General features: G+C 42.0%; 1 protein-coding gene across 1 annotated transcript; it reads right to left on the bottom strand.

Moving 5' to 3' along the window:
• Nucleotides 1-539: 539 nt before the first annotated feature.
• AFG2B (AFG2 AAA ATPase homolog B) lies at nt 540-16757 on the bottom strand. The gene is made up of 9 exons (XM_072148287.1): nt 16598-16757; nt 14446-15510; nt 12824-13009; nt 11212-11370; nt 3592-3801; nt 2884-3105; nt 2140-2274; nt 802-927; nt 540-722 (listed from the first exon to the last, which is right to left on the bottom strand). Exons 2-9 carry the CDS (start codon nt 15508-15510, stop codon nt 564-566), a joined length of 2262 nt encoding a protein of 753 aa, XP_072004388.1. The 5' UTR covers nt 16598-16757; the 3' UTR covers nt 540-563.
• Nucleotides 16758-17868: the final 1111 nt, after the last annotated feature.

The following is a 17868-nucleotide window of genomic DNA, read 5'->3' as shown; positions in this document are numbered from 1 at the left end:
TTGGATCTATGAGTAGGAGTCCCTGGTTTATCATGATGGAATTAGATGGAAGATTTCCTTCAGTTTAGCCCATTACTAAACTGACTATTCATTTCTGAAATAAGGAAAAAAAAGTTTCAAAAGGTTTAGTTACCCTTTAAAGAGAAATATTCAGGAGGAATAATAGAAGGAAAGCAGAACAAAAAGTTAATAAGTAAACTCAAAATTGTTATATTATGAGATATTCAATTATTTACTAAAAATGTACATATCCATAGTGTCTCATCCTAGGTGTGCATCATATCATTACCATAGCTGTTGTCTCTTGTTAAAGGCAGACCCCCATAATATTCATTTTTAATAGCATTTCCTATATGCAATGAACCAGTGTATGATGTCCTTGATACAAATAAACCAGAATTACTGTCATTTGTTTCTATTACTGTATTGCATTGGTAATAACAGAGATGTTCTTCTTGCAACAGATTTACTATGTAATAATTTGTAATGGAAATATTTTTTTTGTATCAGTGGAAAGGATGGGTATAGAAGCTGCATAATAAAGTGTTATAATAAAAGATTTATTACATGCTGTTGATCTCTGTATGGCCACGTAGTTTCGTAAAGGCATTGAGGTCACTGATATTCAGGGATGGAGTGTGAGATGCTAAAGCCTGTTGAAAATGGTCTTTACTCACACATGTAGCTTGTAATCCACTTGTATGTAAAGCATTCAGGGCAGCCTGTAGATAACAACAGATCACATATCAGTTTTATACACACAGGCCTATACGTTGTCTACAGGCATTTACTATCTCTCACCTCTTTACACAGATTTTGCAGGTCTGCTCCAGAGTACAGTTGGGTAGAGGCAGCCAGGCTTTCCAAGCTTACGTCCGCAGCTAGTGGCATACTTTTGGTGCATATTTTTAAGATGGAAAAACGAGCCTATAACACAAGGAGAGTTCATACAAGTTAGGCTAGGGCTACAGGTTGACATATTATCATTTCATTAAAAAAAAAAAAAAAAATAGGTCTATAGTCTCCTTAAAATATTAGGTCATGCTAGTTGTCCGCAGGCTTATTGCAGATTCTCGCATACCAGGGAGCTCACACTACCCTGCAGCACATTGTAGACTCCCTAACCATGTAAAGCACGGGGGATTGCTGGCCTGTCTGCACAGACAGAGTAGAGCCACCGGAGGGCCAGACCAGAACTACAGACAGCATCTCATTGGTGCATTGAAGTTTCAGGGATCCGGCTGCCTGATGAAGAGCGACCATCGTCCCCGCAGCGTCCTGACAATGCAGCTGAGCGAACCCGAGCAACCAGCAGCCAAACCCCCCCCCCCCCCCCCATGCAGCTCCCCGAGTTCCAGCAGCTCAGCTGCCCAAGCACCATCCCACTTGAGTTGCTAAGGTCCCGGCGCATTGTGTCCAGACTGCCTGAGCAGCTGAGATCAGCAGCACCCTGCCAAACACCTGAAGTCCTGGCGCCCAACGTCCCTCCAGAATAGCTGAGGGCAGATAAGCCTAACGCTGAAATTAAGTCCTGGTGCCATAAAAAACCTGCAAGCCCCACCAACCCATAAACCACCATAGCATCTTGTCCTCCCGCCAGTGAGTCAGAGTTAGATGGGAGGGATACGCTTTATCCAGTGGCTCCAAGTTGTTGGCCAGGCAGCTTAATGTGCTAGTATCATGTCGCACGGCCAGTAGCAATGGACAGTGTCCCTCCCAGCCAACGTTGGTTTCACGAGTACCCTGAGAAACTGCAAGCAGTGACCTTTAGTAGGTATACAATCATTGATGTCTATATTGTATCTATGTAATTATTTTTTAAGTATTATTTAATTTTTTCCTTGCAACAAGCAAGGAATCTTAGTCCGTTGTCTGTGTAACGTGCATGTAACTGTATGTAAGCATATCCGTATCCCTTTTGGTCATAACAATATGCCAGAGCACTAGTACAAAATAATTCCCCCCCGCAGGAGATCAATAACATAATGTTGTATTACATTGTATTGTACAGAGAACCTGTCAGCCCCTGGTCACATAACTACACATAGTAAAAGGGTCTGTATCACCTGTGGTAATCAAACCTAAACATAGCAACACATTTCTGAAACATCTGTAAAATGTTCTGCTCTGGTCTTTTACCTTCTCATCAGGGGGTGGTATGTAGAGGAGCTTGTCCAGTCTTCCTGGACGCAGCAGAGCATCATCTAAGACATCTGGTCTGTTAGTGGCTGCCACAATCATCACCGATTTATTCAAAACTTCCTTGTATTCCAACTAAAATAAAGAGGAAGAAACAGACAGCAGAAAGATCTGTGACTGCAGACGATTCAATAGGACAAGCCATATGAAAGGGGGGGGGGGGTAGGACTGAACTTATTGGGACTGAGCAGCAATACCAGGCACGGCACATACCCATCAAGGAAAGGAGCAGTTTATGAATATTCTTTTTTCTCAACTTCTATGTTTATTGTCTGCCTTTTCACTGACTCACATGTTACTAAAGCTTTGCTGGTGGTTTCATTGACAGTGCGGAGTGAAGTTACTAGTACTGGGCACTGAAACAAACAACACCACTTGTGTTAAAGGAAAAAACACTAACCAAAGCAATTCATTACTTCATTCTTAACTAGTTACAAACTTTTCAACAAACTTTGCATTAGTAGTACAAGTGACAAGAAACTTTTAAGAGGAAAGTGCCTTTTTCTCCACTTATATTATCATTGTCACCTTACTTCCAAATTTGCAAGAATTGTATGGATTGTATAGGGTTTCTGAAAAATGCAACAGGGGACCTGGGTTTTACTATTTTCTGAAATGTGATGTGCTGATTATAAGTGATAATATTTCTTCTCTTTCCCATTGTGGGATTGCTTGTAATCTAACCTCTTCATTGTGGCAGAGCTCAGGATGGTCTTCCAGAAGAATTTGTCTTCCTCTACGTTCAGTAACCTTTAGCCCAACACCATCAAGTTCATTTAGTAGAACAGAAAGAATCCTCTCCTGGACACCAGAACCTGCTTTGCTTTCTGAGCGACATCCAACTATCGCATCAATCTCATCCAGGAACACAATTGCTGGAGTGCTTGCTCTTGCTTGTCTGAAAAGCTGTGGAGGAGAAGAAAATTATGCTACAGAAATTTGTGTTCATCCAAAGGAAAAATATGAAAACAAAATACCATCAAAATGAAGATAGATAAAGCAGGTGGTAATATTCTCATATGTGTTATCCATTGCTACTTCTTCCTACTAAAATCAAGTGTTATGTAATGAGCCTGAAGGTCTCTGGTGGAGGTTTCTAGAGCTCCTCCATGCTGCAGTTTCACATGCTTTTATACTGTCTCCCCCCCCCCCCTTGCGCCCTCAGCTCTCCCCTCCTTTCCTCTGCCTGATGTAATCTAAATGCAGCACAAGTTAGAGCAGAAATGAGGGGGGGGGGGTGTCCATACACATTGTAGCAGCTTATATAACAAATATAAAAAGATTACCACAGTCACAGTGCCTGGGTCTATAAGGAAGTGTCCCTGGTTTACCATGCTTGATTTTGATGGTAGATCTCCTTTAAGAGGCACATCGGCTTCAGTATCTTCTTACCTGTGCCAAAGTCTTCTCTGAATCCCCCACATATGGGGAGAAAAGATCAGCACCACTAATAGAGAAAAACGAGCAATGGCAGCTGGTAGCCACAGCTTTCACCATGGTGGTTTTGGCACATCCTGGAGGTCCATATAATAGGACTCCTTTGGGTAAGGTTAATCCCATCCTCACAAAAGCATCAGGATACTTCATGGGCCATTCAATGCTCTAGAAATAAAAGACATGTATGACCATAAAGACGTGTAGGAGTTTTAGTAATAAAGAGGACACCATAAACTACAGGACTATATGAGTGCCCATTTACAGATGAGGAGTGGAGCTAGAACAGGCCAAAGTGATTCCTATTAGAGCCACTTTACACCTCAGTTACTTCATCATTTATTACATTATAATAATAATAGCCTTTATTTATATAGCACCATCAAATTCCATGGCGCTTAACACTTCACATATTAGTTATTGTGAGGAAGAACCAGGTGTAGAGACTACATGGAAATCAGGTATAGTGGAAAGATTTGCACCTGTTCTGTATGTCTGAATAACCCAACTTTCACAAATGAAATTATGAAATGAAAGAGGTGAACTGGCCCTTATTCCGGCTGCACACAAATGTATTTGGGCTATGGAAATGGACATGTGTGCTGGTCTGACCCCACAGTGCATGGGACGGGAGTCCTTGCATCAAACAGAAATATGATGAAAGGAGTCCCTGTCTGCTGGCTAAACAGAGGCACTGAAACTATGCTGGCTAAACAGTAGAACTGAAACTATAACCACCCACTGCACGGTGTTCAGTCCGTGGGAACAGACCAGCACATGGGTCCATTTCCACAGGCCAAACACGTTTGTGTGCAGCTGGCCTTAGTCTGCACAGAACTTCACCTAGTGGAGCAGCAGTCTATCGTATTATATCTGGGGACATATCTGGTGTGGTTATGCAATTACAGAATCAACAGAGATCCATCTTAAAGAAAATTCAGTAGCAGATTTGAAAATGTTAGGTATTGGCACTGGACAGCTGTTTAATCATAACCTAGTGTGTGTGTGTAGAATAGCAGCGGGCTCCTGAAAAGTGAAATTTTAACCCGGGTTTGAACTCTGCAAGGGCTCAGGGCCCCTCTTTCAGACTGAAAAACTATACGTCCTTAAGGGAACCCGTCACCTGGGACCTCGTTCTCACTAAAGACAGGTTGCAGAAGCTTATTACACCTACAGTGCACATACGCCTTTCTGCCTTTTCTAAGCATTTGCATTACAATATGATTGTGTGTTATAACTTACTCTTGCTTCCTGACAAAATCCTAGGGTAGTCCTCCCAGCGGCTGGACTTTGGTTTGGATGCATTTTAAAAAAAAAAACAACATTTGACTTATTTGTGTTACTCACTCCTCATATCTTAGCCCCCACCTTTGTGCTTCTGTATAACTCCTCCTCCTGCTCCTTTTCAGAGGTCACAGCCTGGTGAGATTACATCATTGGGGGAGGGACAAGCTGTACCGGAGCACAAAGATGGAGGCAGCCTGCAGCTCAGATGTTGTTTTTTGAAATGCATCCAAACCAAAGCCCAGCCTCTGGGACTAGGATTTTGTCAGGATGCAAGAGTAAGTTATAACACATGATTAAGTAAGAACTGCCAGCACAGAAACTGCAGATCTGGATTATAACTTCTGTTCTGCTGCTACTAACAAACACACACACAAAAGGTGTGGTTACACAGATCTCAATAGCCAATCACCAACACTGACTCAAGCTTTTATGGTAAAAACTCCCTTAAAAAACATCTCTATTGAAGGAATACCTTAGCCAAGGTAAACTCATGTCATTGGTTATTCCTCTCGTCCTACAGGCAGCACTGATGGGTAAGAGTCTGGAGTCCTAATTATGACAGAAGAACACAATAACAATGTTAATTAACAATAAATCAATTAACCGACTGCCCTATAAGTATCCTAGGAGTCAAGGAAGATGCGTGTTTTTTTCTTCTGTCCTAATTAGGTTTACTGCCAGTATCCTCTTGCTCCCCTGAGGCCTGGGCTGTGGTGCACGTCCAGCAGGGTAGAAGCAAATGTCTTACCAGTGGCAATCCTGGTGAAATTACATTCTGAGGCTGTCCTTCCCCCCGTGGTGGTGGAAGTCCAGTATTTTCGGAGTTTCTGGATAAACTCCCCTCCTACTGCGTCTCCCATTGGAAGCGGGAACCGCTGTATTCTCAGGTACGGCTTTTGAATAAGCAGAGAAGTGGAGGTCAGATTTGTGTTGCACTCAATACTTTGGGGTATAGCTGCTGTATCGCCGCATCTCCCCCTTTTTGAAGCCACCTTCTACAATGTCCCGTAAGGTGGTTTCTATATTGTTGTGAACAAAGCTCTTGCTAACCTTAGGGCTCAGCGCGTCCCTGCATCCTTTTTCTTATGTTAGAAGGATTTGGTTGTTAGCCCGGGTGTCGCCTCTGACCAGGTGCATTGCATTTCCTGTTGGGAATGTTTTAAGGCTGTACTGTTCAGGTATGCTCTCTGCACCTGCCAGGCAGCAGAGTCAGTCTGAGCTTAAGGTTTGTTCCTTTCATGAGTGCCCTTGTTCCTTCATTTGTCCTAACACTTGTTGTTTGTGTTACAGATGTCCAGCCTTGGTAAAAGGAAGAGAAAGTCTCATCATAGAGACTGTATTAGCTGTGAGCAGCCTATACCGGATGATTGCCCTGATGATGTTTGTGCCCCTTGTGCAGCTCCTGCTCAGACTTCAGGAGGAGATGTCTTTTTTCAGTGGATGAAGGAAAAAATGTCTGCTGTATTTGATGAGAGCAGTTCAAAGAAAAAGAAGTTTAAAAGATATCATAAACGTAGAAAACATCATAGGCAATCATCTTCTATATCTTTGCCTTCTAGTAGCTGCTCAGAAGCCCAGATAATTTCTGGGGATAGCCCTGAATCGGAAGGTTCTGGGCCAGATGTATCTGAGGATTTTTTTCTGTTTCACAAAGATAAAACCTCTAAATTGATCAAGGCGGTTAAAAGTGTAATGGAGACAGATGAGAGTCATAATGACTCTGTTAACCAAGATGCACTTTTTTATTTTCCCAGAAAACAAGCCAAAGTATTGCCTAGTCATCCTGACCTTAAAGTCCTCTTTGAACAGGGTTGGTCTAAGCCTGAAAAAAGATTTGATTTGGGGTCTCGTTTTCGAGCAGTATACAAAATCGACCCTAAAGAATCTGAAGAATGGGAATTGCCTCCAAAGATTGATATCCCAGTGGCTAAACTATCTAAAAAATCTATTTTTCCTGCAGATGAATCTTCTTTACTTAAAGACCCTCTTGACAGGAAAGCTGACGCTATGCTCCGCAGAAGCTATCAGCTCTCAGCAGCCATGGCTAAGGCATCTCTTGCTACTGTGCCTGTTGCACGAGCCTTAAGTTTATGGCTAAGCCAGATTGGTCGGGACATTTTGGATGGAATCCCTAGAGAAGAAATTTATGAGAATGTGTCTTCTGTTAAACTTGCAGGCGATTTTCTGTGTGATTTTTCTCTTGACTCTTTAAAACTTGCATCTAACGGCTAACTCTGCACGTCGTGCCCTGTGGATAAAGCCCTGGACAGGGGATGTAGCCTCCAAACATCACTTCTGTTCACTTCCCTTCCACCCATCTTCCTTGTTTTGGAAAGACCTGAAGGAGGTGTTGAAGAATCTTAGTGAAGATAAGGGGAACTCTTTTCCACAAGTAGCCAGTACCTCCAAAAAAACCAAGCTTTCCACCTAGAAAAGCAAGACCGGAAAGACCTTTTCGTGCATTTCGTAACCGACGTAGAGGAGTTCAGAAGTCTAAAGACAGAACTGTCTTACACAGTAAAAAAAAAGAGAAGCCTGACTTCTGACGCCATGCCAGGTCTGTCTCCAGTAGGTGCAAAGGTGGAAGACTTCGCTCACTTATGGACAGACATCACATCCGATGCTTGGGTACTGTCCACAGTAAAAAATGGATACGCTTTGGAATTCGACAAGATTCCACCAGAAAGATTTTTGAGTACAAAAATCGAGAAAACTCAGATCCTTCCCTTGTTGCACGCATTTATCCAAAAGAAGAGCTATAGAAGAAGTCCCTTTGTCAGAAAGAGGAAAAGGAGTGTACTCCGCCATATTTGCTGTACCAAAGCCGAACAACAGGTGGAGATTAATTATAGACCTCCGCTATCTAAACAGATTCTTGACCAAAATTGCATTCAAGATGGACTCCATAAAATCAGCCACCGCCATTCTACAGCAAAGCAACTACATGGCCAAAATAGACCTGGACGATGCCTATCTCCACATTCCCATCAGGAGAGGTCACAGAAAATATCTGAGAATAGCAATTGTGATCAATTCCAGAACTCTTCACTACCAGTTCACCTGTCTGCCATTCGGCATTACATCAGCCCCTCGCGTCTTCACCAAGACCACCATAGTTCTGGTGGCTGCACTGAGACTTCGGGGGATACAGATCTTGCCCTATCTGGACGATTGGCTGATCATAGCGGAGAATCAATCTCTCTTGAAACTTCATCTTCAGATGACAATCGATCTTCTACAACAACTGGGTTTCCTAATCAATTGGGAAAAATCCCTTCTTATTCCAACAACCAGAATTCAGTTCCTGGGGTTTATTCTCGTGCAGTATGACTATTCATCTTCCTCAGGAGAGAATCTTGAAAATCAAGCAGTCCGTGCACTACCTTATCAAGACAAGATGCACAACGGTCAGAACAGCCATGAGGGTTCTGGGTCTGATGACTTCAATAATAGAAGCAGTTCCTTGGGCAAAGGCACATCAGACAGCTACAACTCAACATTCTGGCTGTTTGGAACAAATCTCCAGCAGGATTCGACAAACCGATTGAACTAACTCCTCAGACCAGAGTCAGCCTCGGTTGGTGGTTGAGGAAGAATTTGGCGTCCGGCAGATCTTTACGTTTTGTTCAACCCCAGATCCCGACAACCGATGCCTCATCCTTAGGTTGGGGGGCCCACCTCGGCAATCTCTGGGTTCAGGACAAATGGAATTACACAGACAGGACTCTGTCCTCAAATCAAAGAGAAAAAACAGCATGTGAAGGTACAGACCGACAATCTGTCATGTGTTTATTACATAAACAAGCAAGGGGGTACCAGGAGCACACCCCTCATCAACTGTGTCAAAAGATTATCTCCTGGGCCGAGGAAACCTTCAGAGTCTGTCAGCAGTCCACATTCGAGGGTCTCTGAACACTCAGGTAGACATTTTAAGCCGCTCTCAACTAAGACCAGGGGAATGGTCCCTGAACAGTGTTATCTTCCAACAGATTGTCAGTCGGTTCGGTTGTCCACAAATAGACATGATGGCGACCAAACAGAACTCAAAATTGCCAATGTTTTGCTCTCTTTACAGGTCAGACCAACCCTATGCAGTGGATGCCCTGTCTCTTCCCTGGACCAACCTGTTCATTTACATATTTTCTCCGATACCGTTCATTCAGAGGATACTTTACAAAATCAAAGAAGAGAAACCGAATGCAATTCTGATCCTACCATTTTGGCCACGCAGAGTATGGTTTCCTCTTGTAATGAGGTTGTCCAAGGGCGAATATTGGAAACTTCCTGCAGTTCCACATCTCTTGGAACAGATGGGGTTTTTCCATCCATCACCACAGAAGCTACAGCTTACGGCCTGGAGATTGAGAAGAAGACCCCTAACAGGTCTAGGTCTTTCATCCAGAGTTATAAAGACATTGTTGTCAACTAGAAGACCAGCGACCATTAAGTCCTATGGTAGAGTTTAGAAAGTCTTCACATCCTGGTGTTCAGATAATTCTGTATCTGAACCTTCAGTCTCAGATATTCTTACTTTTCTACAGGATGGCCTTGATAAAGGTTTAAAACCTGCTACCTTGAAGCTTCAGTTTGCTGCAATCAATGCTTTAAATAACAATAGATTCTCATCTAATCATTTAGTACGGAGATTCTTCAAGGCTTTAAGGAACATCAAACCTCCTATTAGGCCACCATGTCCACAGTGGGATCTTGCCTTGGTCCTACATCATCTCACAGAATCTCCCTTTGAGCCTATACAGAAAGCTTCTCTCAAATGTTTATCGTGGAAGACCTTCTTTTTAGTTGCCGTTTCCACTGCTAGAAGAATTTCAGAGCTGCAAGCCTTATCCTGCAAAGAGCCATACTTACAGATAAGACCAGACTGCATCATACTAAGAACCGTTCCATCGTTTATTCCTAAAGTGGCCTCAGTTTCTAATTTAAATCAGGAATATTATCTTCCAGCTTTGTGTCCAACTCCTGCTAATGCTCATCAGCAAGTTCTGCATCTTCTGGATATTAGAAGATCCGTCTTGACTTATCTAGAGAAGACAAAATCTTTTAGAAAATCTGAATCTCTGTTTCTCCAATTTCAAGGTCCAAGAAAAGGGATGAAGGCCTCTGCAGCCTCTCTCGATGGATAAAGCAGAGTATTTCTATGGCTTACAGAACTTGGGGCAAACTTCACCTTTACAGATTAGGGCTCATTCTACAAGATCTACTGCTACTTCCTGGGCAAAATATGCAACGCTCTCTATAGATCAGATCTGTCAAGCAGCTTCTTGGACTTCTTCTAATACTTTTGCTAAACATTACAGGCTGGATGTCTCCTCAGCTGGCTCAGCCTTTGGCGTATCGGTGCTATCTACAGTGGCTTTGAAAATTTGTCCCCCCCTTTGATTTGCTACCTAAATCCCATCAGTGCTGCCTGTAGGACGAGAGGAAGATCTAAATTTTGCTTACCTGAAAATTTCTTTTCCTCGAACTCCAAAGGCAGCACTATTATATTCCCTCCCAATAAAATAATTTTTTTGCTGCATAAAACACGCCTCTTCCTTGACTCCTAGGATACTTATAGGGCAGTCGGTTAATTGATTTATTGTTAATTAACATTGTTATTGTGTTCTTCTGTCATCATTAGGACTCCAGACTCTTACCCATCAGTGCTGCCTTTGGACTTCGAAGAAAATAAATTTTCAGGTAAGCAAAATTTAGATCTTATACAAAGAGCAGTTCAGTAGCCAAAACTGCTATTACACCAGGTGATATAACATCCAGACCAAGGCCCGTTACCCACAAGTGAGTTCAGTACAAACAACTATCAGTGTGCTGGACCACAACTTATATCACTGGACTGAACTCATGCGAGTTCAGAGGTTTGGGGTTCAGTCTGAGAAATACCAGCAGCACACAGGGGGAGATTTATCATCAAGGTAAAACTGTTGCCCACAGAAACCAACCAGAGGTCTGCTTTAATTTTATAAACACCTGTGGGGAAATGAAAAATTAGCTCAAATTGGTTATGATAAATCTCCCCCACAGAGCACATTTCTCGGACTAAAATCAAAACCTAGGTGTATACAAACGCACAAAACGTGCGAATCTTTCCTTTATGCCTGATCTCCATGTAGTCTATACATCTGGTTTTGGCTCACAATAAATAAAGCAATTTATAATGCTGCATTCATGCAATTTTGTTTTCCAAAAAACAGTTCTTCATTTTCCTAAAACCCCAAAAATAAAGCATTTTAGGCAGGTTTTAAAATGTAGACGCAGATACTTTTTTTTTTTTACCTGTTTTAATAAAAGTTTTATATCTTCCAGGCCGCCTATTTGGTCCCAGTACACGGGCTTAAACTCCACCTGTCCAACAGCACTGCGCGCAACAGTAGGTCGGATCTTTTTGAAAGCTTCATAAAAGTGCTCTCTTCTTACCTCATTTACACGAATGTCCTAATAAAGAAGACAATTATTACAGAAAATGCAGATAAATAATGTGGTCATCACTCAACTAGAAGATCTGAGGTAGCGCACCCTTCCAGCACTGGGTGTGTAGGTTAATTACTGGTGGTGTGCCTAAAGTGGTGACATAGCATGTCCCATCTTTTTCAAATTAAAATTGTTGTTGCTATGACAGATTGGTAATGGTTTCTAGGAGGAAATTACATGTTTCTTGTACACTGAAAATAATCCACATCTCACTAAAACGCTGCTTCTTCCCTGGGAACTGTGATATAGTGGAGGAATTTGAGTCCATCCTTCTTAAAGCATAAGTAAACTTTAGAAAACAATTAACAAATTAATAGTGCAGATAATTATAGTAAACTTTACTATATATTTTATTAAATAAATCTGTCCCCATGTCCTTCTTTTGCCTCTGCCTTTCTTCCATAAGCAGTTTGTGTAAAGTTTGTCCCAACTTCAAATGCTATCCACAATCCACAGAATAGGGGATAATTTCCTAATTGGCGAGAGTTAGACATCTTGGACCCCCCACCAATCAAAGGGCGTGGTTTAAAGGAAAACTACCATCAAAACCTAGCATGATCAACCAGATGCACTTACTCATAGATCCAGGCATTGTGACTTAGATAGTCTTCTTATATTTGTTATTCATGGCCTCTTTCCTTCTAAAATTATGCTGATGAGCGCCATATGGGCTCTGGGGGGGGGGGGGGGGGTGTTACTGGAGCCCCTCTGTGTAGCTTTACAGTCTGTTACATTGTGCAGAACACTCCCCCCTTGTGCTAACAGACACTGCCACCGTGAGATTACAAAAGGCAGTAGAAGGGAGGAAGCGTCGAGGAAGCTAGAGCGAGACATGCTCCTGCACAGTGTGACATTCTGTGAAGCCAGAGCAAAGAGGGGATCTGGAAACGCAGCCCATAGCACTTTTGGTTCATTAAAATAATATTAAAAGTTTATTTTAAAAGGAAGGAGGCCATGAATAACAAATGTAAGAAAATTACCACAATCACAGTGCCTTGAGCTATGAGCAAGTTCCCTGCTTATTCATGCTGGATTTTGATGCTAATTTTTTTTTTACTAAAATTGCACAAAAGTGCCAGTGAGTCGTCTAAACACAAATTACTTAGTCTGGCTGTATAACAATGGTACACAGCTATTTTATGTCTAAGCCACCTGTTTTTGGCTTAAATATCAACTGAGAAGCATGCAGTTCAGTAGAGTTCATCTTGTCCTGGGAACTGCATGTACAGACACACTTATAAAAACATGTCCTTAGACGAAGTCCCTCCCATCTCCCCCGTATGAGTTTTATGTTTTGCCATGAACGCGAACAGGCCTTAAAATAAAACATTTCATATGAAGATGCATTTCAGGGGTCCAACCACCACACGTGTCACCAATCATGCAAGGCTCAACTAGTGAAATCAGTGATTCTTACCTGATGGGCCTGGAGTACCACTTGCATGGCAGCATCTCTGCAAAGTGCGGTAAGATCTGCTCCTACATAACCCACCGTCATATCTGCCAAGTCACCCACGTCCACATCACTATGTATGGGAATATTGGATGTGAGTACTTCAAGAATGGCTCTTCTTTGGCTTATCGTAGGAGTCCCAATAATAATCTGGATTGAATAAAGTATTTATATCACATTAACAAAGCAGAAAAAAAATGATATGGTTACATGGGTTGATTATCCAACTTATAAAAATTCATAATCAACTTCCTCTCTCTGTGAAGTCCATATTCCCCTATAACACATATGCACATGGGTTTATGTCTAACAACCACTTTCTTTTTTTGAAACACTTGCTTCTGGCACCAAGTGCTCAAGCCACTTCAGGCCTAAGGTGAAATCCAATATGACGGACCCCTCTTTTACCATTACGTCTACCCTATGAATATTACATGGCTTTGTTGACCTTGCCATCATTCATCTAGTGTGTATGGCTGCCCTAATGCTAGTTCTGTTACATTATTTTTGTGGTATAGTCTTCTTTGGAATACATTTTGCATTTTCAGCACAAATAGGGCACAGGCAGTAGATGTTGCAGATCTTTTTTCAGGGAAACCATGTGATGACCCGCATAAAAAACTCCATAGAAAATCTTCTGAAGTTGGCATGGACTTTTAAAGTTATTAACCAGCTTTCTGGAATAAATCCAAAGCATTAGATTGACTTGTGTGTATATATATATATATATATATATATATATATATATTTATTTCCAAAATTAAATTCACTAAAATACTACAGCATTAGGCCTCATACACACTGAGACACTGAAATACAGAAAGGAATAGAGGTCTATGGGGACCCCCTATATCAGTGATGGCTAACCTTTTAGAGACTGAGTGCCCAAACTACAACAAAGACCCGCTTACTGATCGCAAAGTGCCAACACAGAAATGTAATTTGTGATTTATACTCCCTTCTGTCACAGTTTTCATTGATACCAGCACCTGAGGACACCAATAAAGCAAAGAATAGTCCCAGGTAGAGCTGTCACTTTAAAATAGCTCTGTGCACAGCAAGTCCTGGGCTGTCTGGGACTGCAGGAAGATACCTGGAGTCATCTCTGGTGATGGCCTGAGTGCCCACAGAAAGGGCTCTGAGTGCCACCTCTGGCACCAGTGCCATAGGTTAGCCATCACTGCCCTATATGATTGTGTGCATGAGGCATAAGCCAGCTGCTTTTTGAAGCAATACATCTGTATTAAAATGCACATGTGGATCTGTTGGCACATTATGTGGATTCCATGTTAAGTGCTTGAAAGAGGTGTCAACAAACCCTAAGGCTGCATTCAGGCAAATGTGTGCCCGCCGTACCGTGGCACGACATGCTCTCGGCGCACGGGAGAGTAGGAGCAGGTGAGCACTGCTCACACCTGCCCCTCTCCATGGAGGTACATGGTGCATGGCGCCGTAACACAGGGAAAGATAGGACATATTTGTGTTCTGCACCATACCGCTCCGTGCCAGCCAATGGGGGACGTATATACTGCCCCCAACGGCTGTGTGAATGTAGCCTAAGAGCGACTAATACAAGACATACTTGCCTCTCTATCAAACCTTCCCGGACGCCTGAGTGCAGAGTCTATGACGTCTGGCTGATTTGTAGCAGCAACAATAACCATCTTGTTGTCACTGTGAATCCCATCCATGAGGGTCAAAAGTTGGGCCACAAGTCGGTTTTCAGGCGATTTACTGGAATTCCCACGTTTAGGACACAAAGAGTCAATCTCATCAATGAAGAGGATGCAGGGTCCACCTCGAGAAACATTTCTGGCATTTTCAAAAATTTGCCTTAAATTTTCCTCAGCTTCTCCAGGTCTTGATCCATGAATTACTGGACCATTCAAGCTAATAAGATGGGCACCTACTTGTCTTGCAACAGCTTTCACCAGAAGGGTTTTACCAACTCCTGGTGGCCCAACTAAGAGCAGACCTTTAGGACAAGTAAGGCCTAATTTCAATAAGGTTTCTGGGTAAAGGAAAGGTAAGCTAAGAATTTCTTTTAGTGATGCACATACATCATCCATTCCAGCAACCTGATATTGAGAGTGATTGTCCGCTGTGCTCTTGTACCACTCCAGGCTGGTTGTGTCTTTAATATGCACATTTGTTTTTGCTGTTATTAAACCTGCTTCTTCTGTCAATGGGTCCATGTCCAGAATTTCCACAGCCACAACAGGAGAACCTGCTGAAACTGTGACCACATAGTTAGGTAAGACGTAGACATTTCTTAGCAGGTCTCTGACTATCTCATTGAGAAATTCTCCACATACAGTTATTTTTTCTTCTACAGTTCTAAATACAGTTTTAACAGTCACTTTTTTCAACTTGACAGAATGGAGTGTTTTTAGATCATTAAGAGAGAGAGAATTCTTATATTCTATTACAGGTGTAGGTGACGTGCAACACATGAGGTCAGCTTGTAGGAAGCCATCACACAGGTCTTTTCTTGGCCAAGCAGTACACAAGCAGCTGCCGCTTGGTAGAGATATTAGAAGTGGGAATCCAACTTTTATTCCAAGATGAGACATTGCTTTGGGTCCTAGCCTGCATCTTTGAGTTCCATGGTCTTCATGATTTAGAGGCAATAGCTTCAGTACCATGTCCATCTATGATATAAAAAAAACCATTAAAATGACTTAACTTACAAAAGAATTCATAAAAAAATAAACTTTCTAAAATCTGTACATCAACCTATTAAGAGATTTAATTGAATGAACTTTAAAATGAAGAAGGGAAGATACAGACTGTAACAGTTACAGAAAGTTGTATACAGAGATGGAGCTGTCATGTGGCCTAGATAGCTGCACACTCCTCCACTGCTCAGCTTCTGTATACCAACATAGGCTGACAGTGACGCTGAACCCTAGCGCCAATGTACAACTTGTCTGTTATTTTTATACCCCCCACATTTTAAAGGGAACCTTTACAGCTAGAGCCATATTAACTAACTGACACCTTTATTTTGGCCTGAAATTTTTCCCTCACATTCCCATAAATCAACTTTATCTTATATTACCTGTCATCAGAAGGGGTGCGTCCTTCTTAGCCAGCCCCTTCTTCTACAACCCCCATGTCTCTTCTTAGCAGGTGTGACCACGGTGATGTTATTTAAGGCCGTTTACCCAGTTACATTTGCACATACAGATACATACATGGAGAAGAATGTGCAAATATAACAGGACCTTAGATGACATTACCTCATTGCACTCACTTAGGATCACTGCTCCTGCCTCAGGTGATTTGCATAAAAGTTTACAAGAGAGTCGGTGACGTTAGAGAGCCGAGGCTTGGAAAGTGCGAGATGTGAGTTCTTTACTAGCTCCTCTGGCAGGACTAGCAGTATGGGGCGCGAATAAATTAAAAGCTGGCATGCCCAGAGGGTTATAAATATTTTCAAAAACTCTCTCACAATTTGTGCAGTTTTTTACACACTAGGAAAAGTTCCATTTATTAAAGAAACAATACCACACACTTGTAAGTGCTACACATCTACCATAAGTTATGATAGATGTATTTATTTTGGGTGGCAGGTTCCCTTTAATAAAAACTGATCCATGAAAAACTATTTAACTGGAAAATATAATTCTGCAGTAGAACCAGTAGGGAACTCAAGAAGGTGCTCAAAGTGTCCACTATGGCCTGTAAATGTGTCAAGTGATCAAATATAATATTATAATAGTAATCCTTCCATACCTTTAGTATACACAGTGCTCACCCCCAAGTGTAAGACAGAAGCACAGCAATGCCCGGCTACCGCAGCGCAGCACAAGTCACATCATTACTAATACAAGGAGATACAACACAGTACAGAGCCACACAGCGTGCACGACACTGACTCTCCACTTCCGGCATGTCACCGCGATGCATGCCGGGACCTGTAGTTTTACAATGTATTAAAGATTCCGCAAATATTAAGATCACGCGAGCAGAGCCTGACTGCATAGTTTCTGTTTTCCCTGGCTCTGAAGGGTTTCGTATATTTGTTATCATCTTATTACTTTATTGTCTCACGGTAATGACTTTGCTTCTGCAACTAAAACGTATTGACATTCTGTTACACGAGCACTAGGTGGCAGCATCGGCTATGTGCTCCATAGGAGACACAACATTACATGTAGTGTGGGGTGTATGAGCAGCTTGGTCACAGAACACTTATTGTAGAAGGAAAATGTACAGCTTCAGGGAGGTTTAATGAGGAAAGAAACAATATGTCATTTTCATTTATGTTTGTTCCTTAATCCATAACATTATTGATTTAGGGGCAGATACTAATGGTTTATCTGATAAAAGGTTGGACTACCATTTTCAGGGCTATCACATGACATGATGCAATTTTATATTAATGACATCACAGTTAACAAATCAAGACGAATCAAGGGCTCAGTGTTTTCCTATTACATATAGTAAAAATATGTTACACCACATATAAAATGCACTATTATGTGTCAAAATAATTTGTAAGAATCCAATTCACTTAAAAGCAGGGGTGTAACTACAGTAGTAGCAGCTATAGCAGCTTCCATGGGGTCTGCAGTGTCAGAGGGCCCCCACCTGACACACTATGGAATGGAGGATGCGCATCATTATATACATATTATGCAGCACATTGTACAGCACAATATGTATATAACCATACACATCTTCCCCTCAGTACACAGCATGAATCAGGGGAAAGGGACAGCAGAACAGCAGGACTAGGAATCTTTCATCTCTAATTACTGCTGTATACTTCCCCCATGTGGTCATCAGCACTGGGACAGATCTGTGTAAGTGTACAAATGTGTGACTATGTAAATATGTATATTTTCTGAAGGCCCCATTCAGAAGTTGGTTAATAGGCACTGCCTCTCCCAGTTACACCTCTGCTTAAAAGGTATGTTCAGTGTGAGGCTGGGATGCCAGGAACCACCAAAAAAGTCAGTTTTTTGGGCCCACCACTGTACACTAAAACATAGCTGATACTA

Source organism: Engystomops pustulosus, chromosome 4, assembly GCF_040894005.1.
Source record: "Engystomops pustulosus chromosome 4, aEngPut4.maternal, whole genome shotgun sequence".
In the NCBI taxonomy this organism is placed as follows: domain Eukaryota; kingdom Metazoa; phylum Chordata; class Amphibia; order Anura; family Leptodactylidae; genus Engystomops; species Engystomops pustulosus.
Note: the sequence above shows the minus strand (reverse complement) of the source record. Positions and strands in the feature narration are given on the sequence as shown.

Bases quoted from the DNA above. Each gene is read 5' to 3' on its own strand.
- AFG2B (XM_072148287.1), bottom strand. From the start codon at position 15,510: ATGGACATGGTACTGAAGCTATTGCCTCTAAATCATGAAGACCATGGA. The intron at 3,802-11,211 runs GTAAAAAAAAAA...TTTTATTTCTAG, and splicing joins TAAAACTTTTATTAAAACAG to AGCATTGAATGGCCCATGAA. The intron at 723-801 runs GTGAGAGATAGT...TGTTATCTACAG, and splicing joins TGCAAAATCTGTGTAAAGAG to GCTGCCCTGAATGCTTTACA.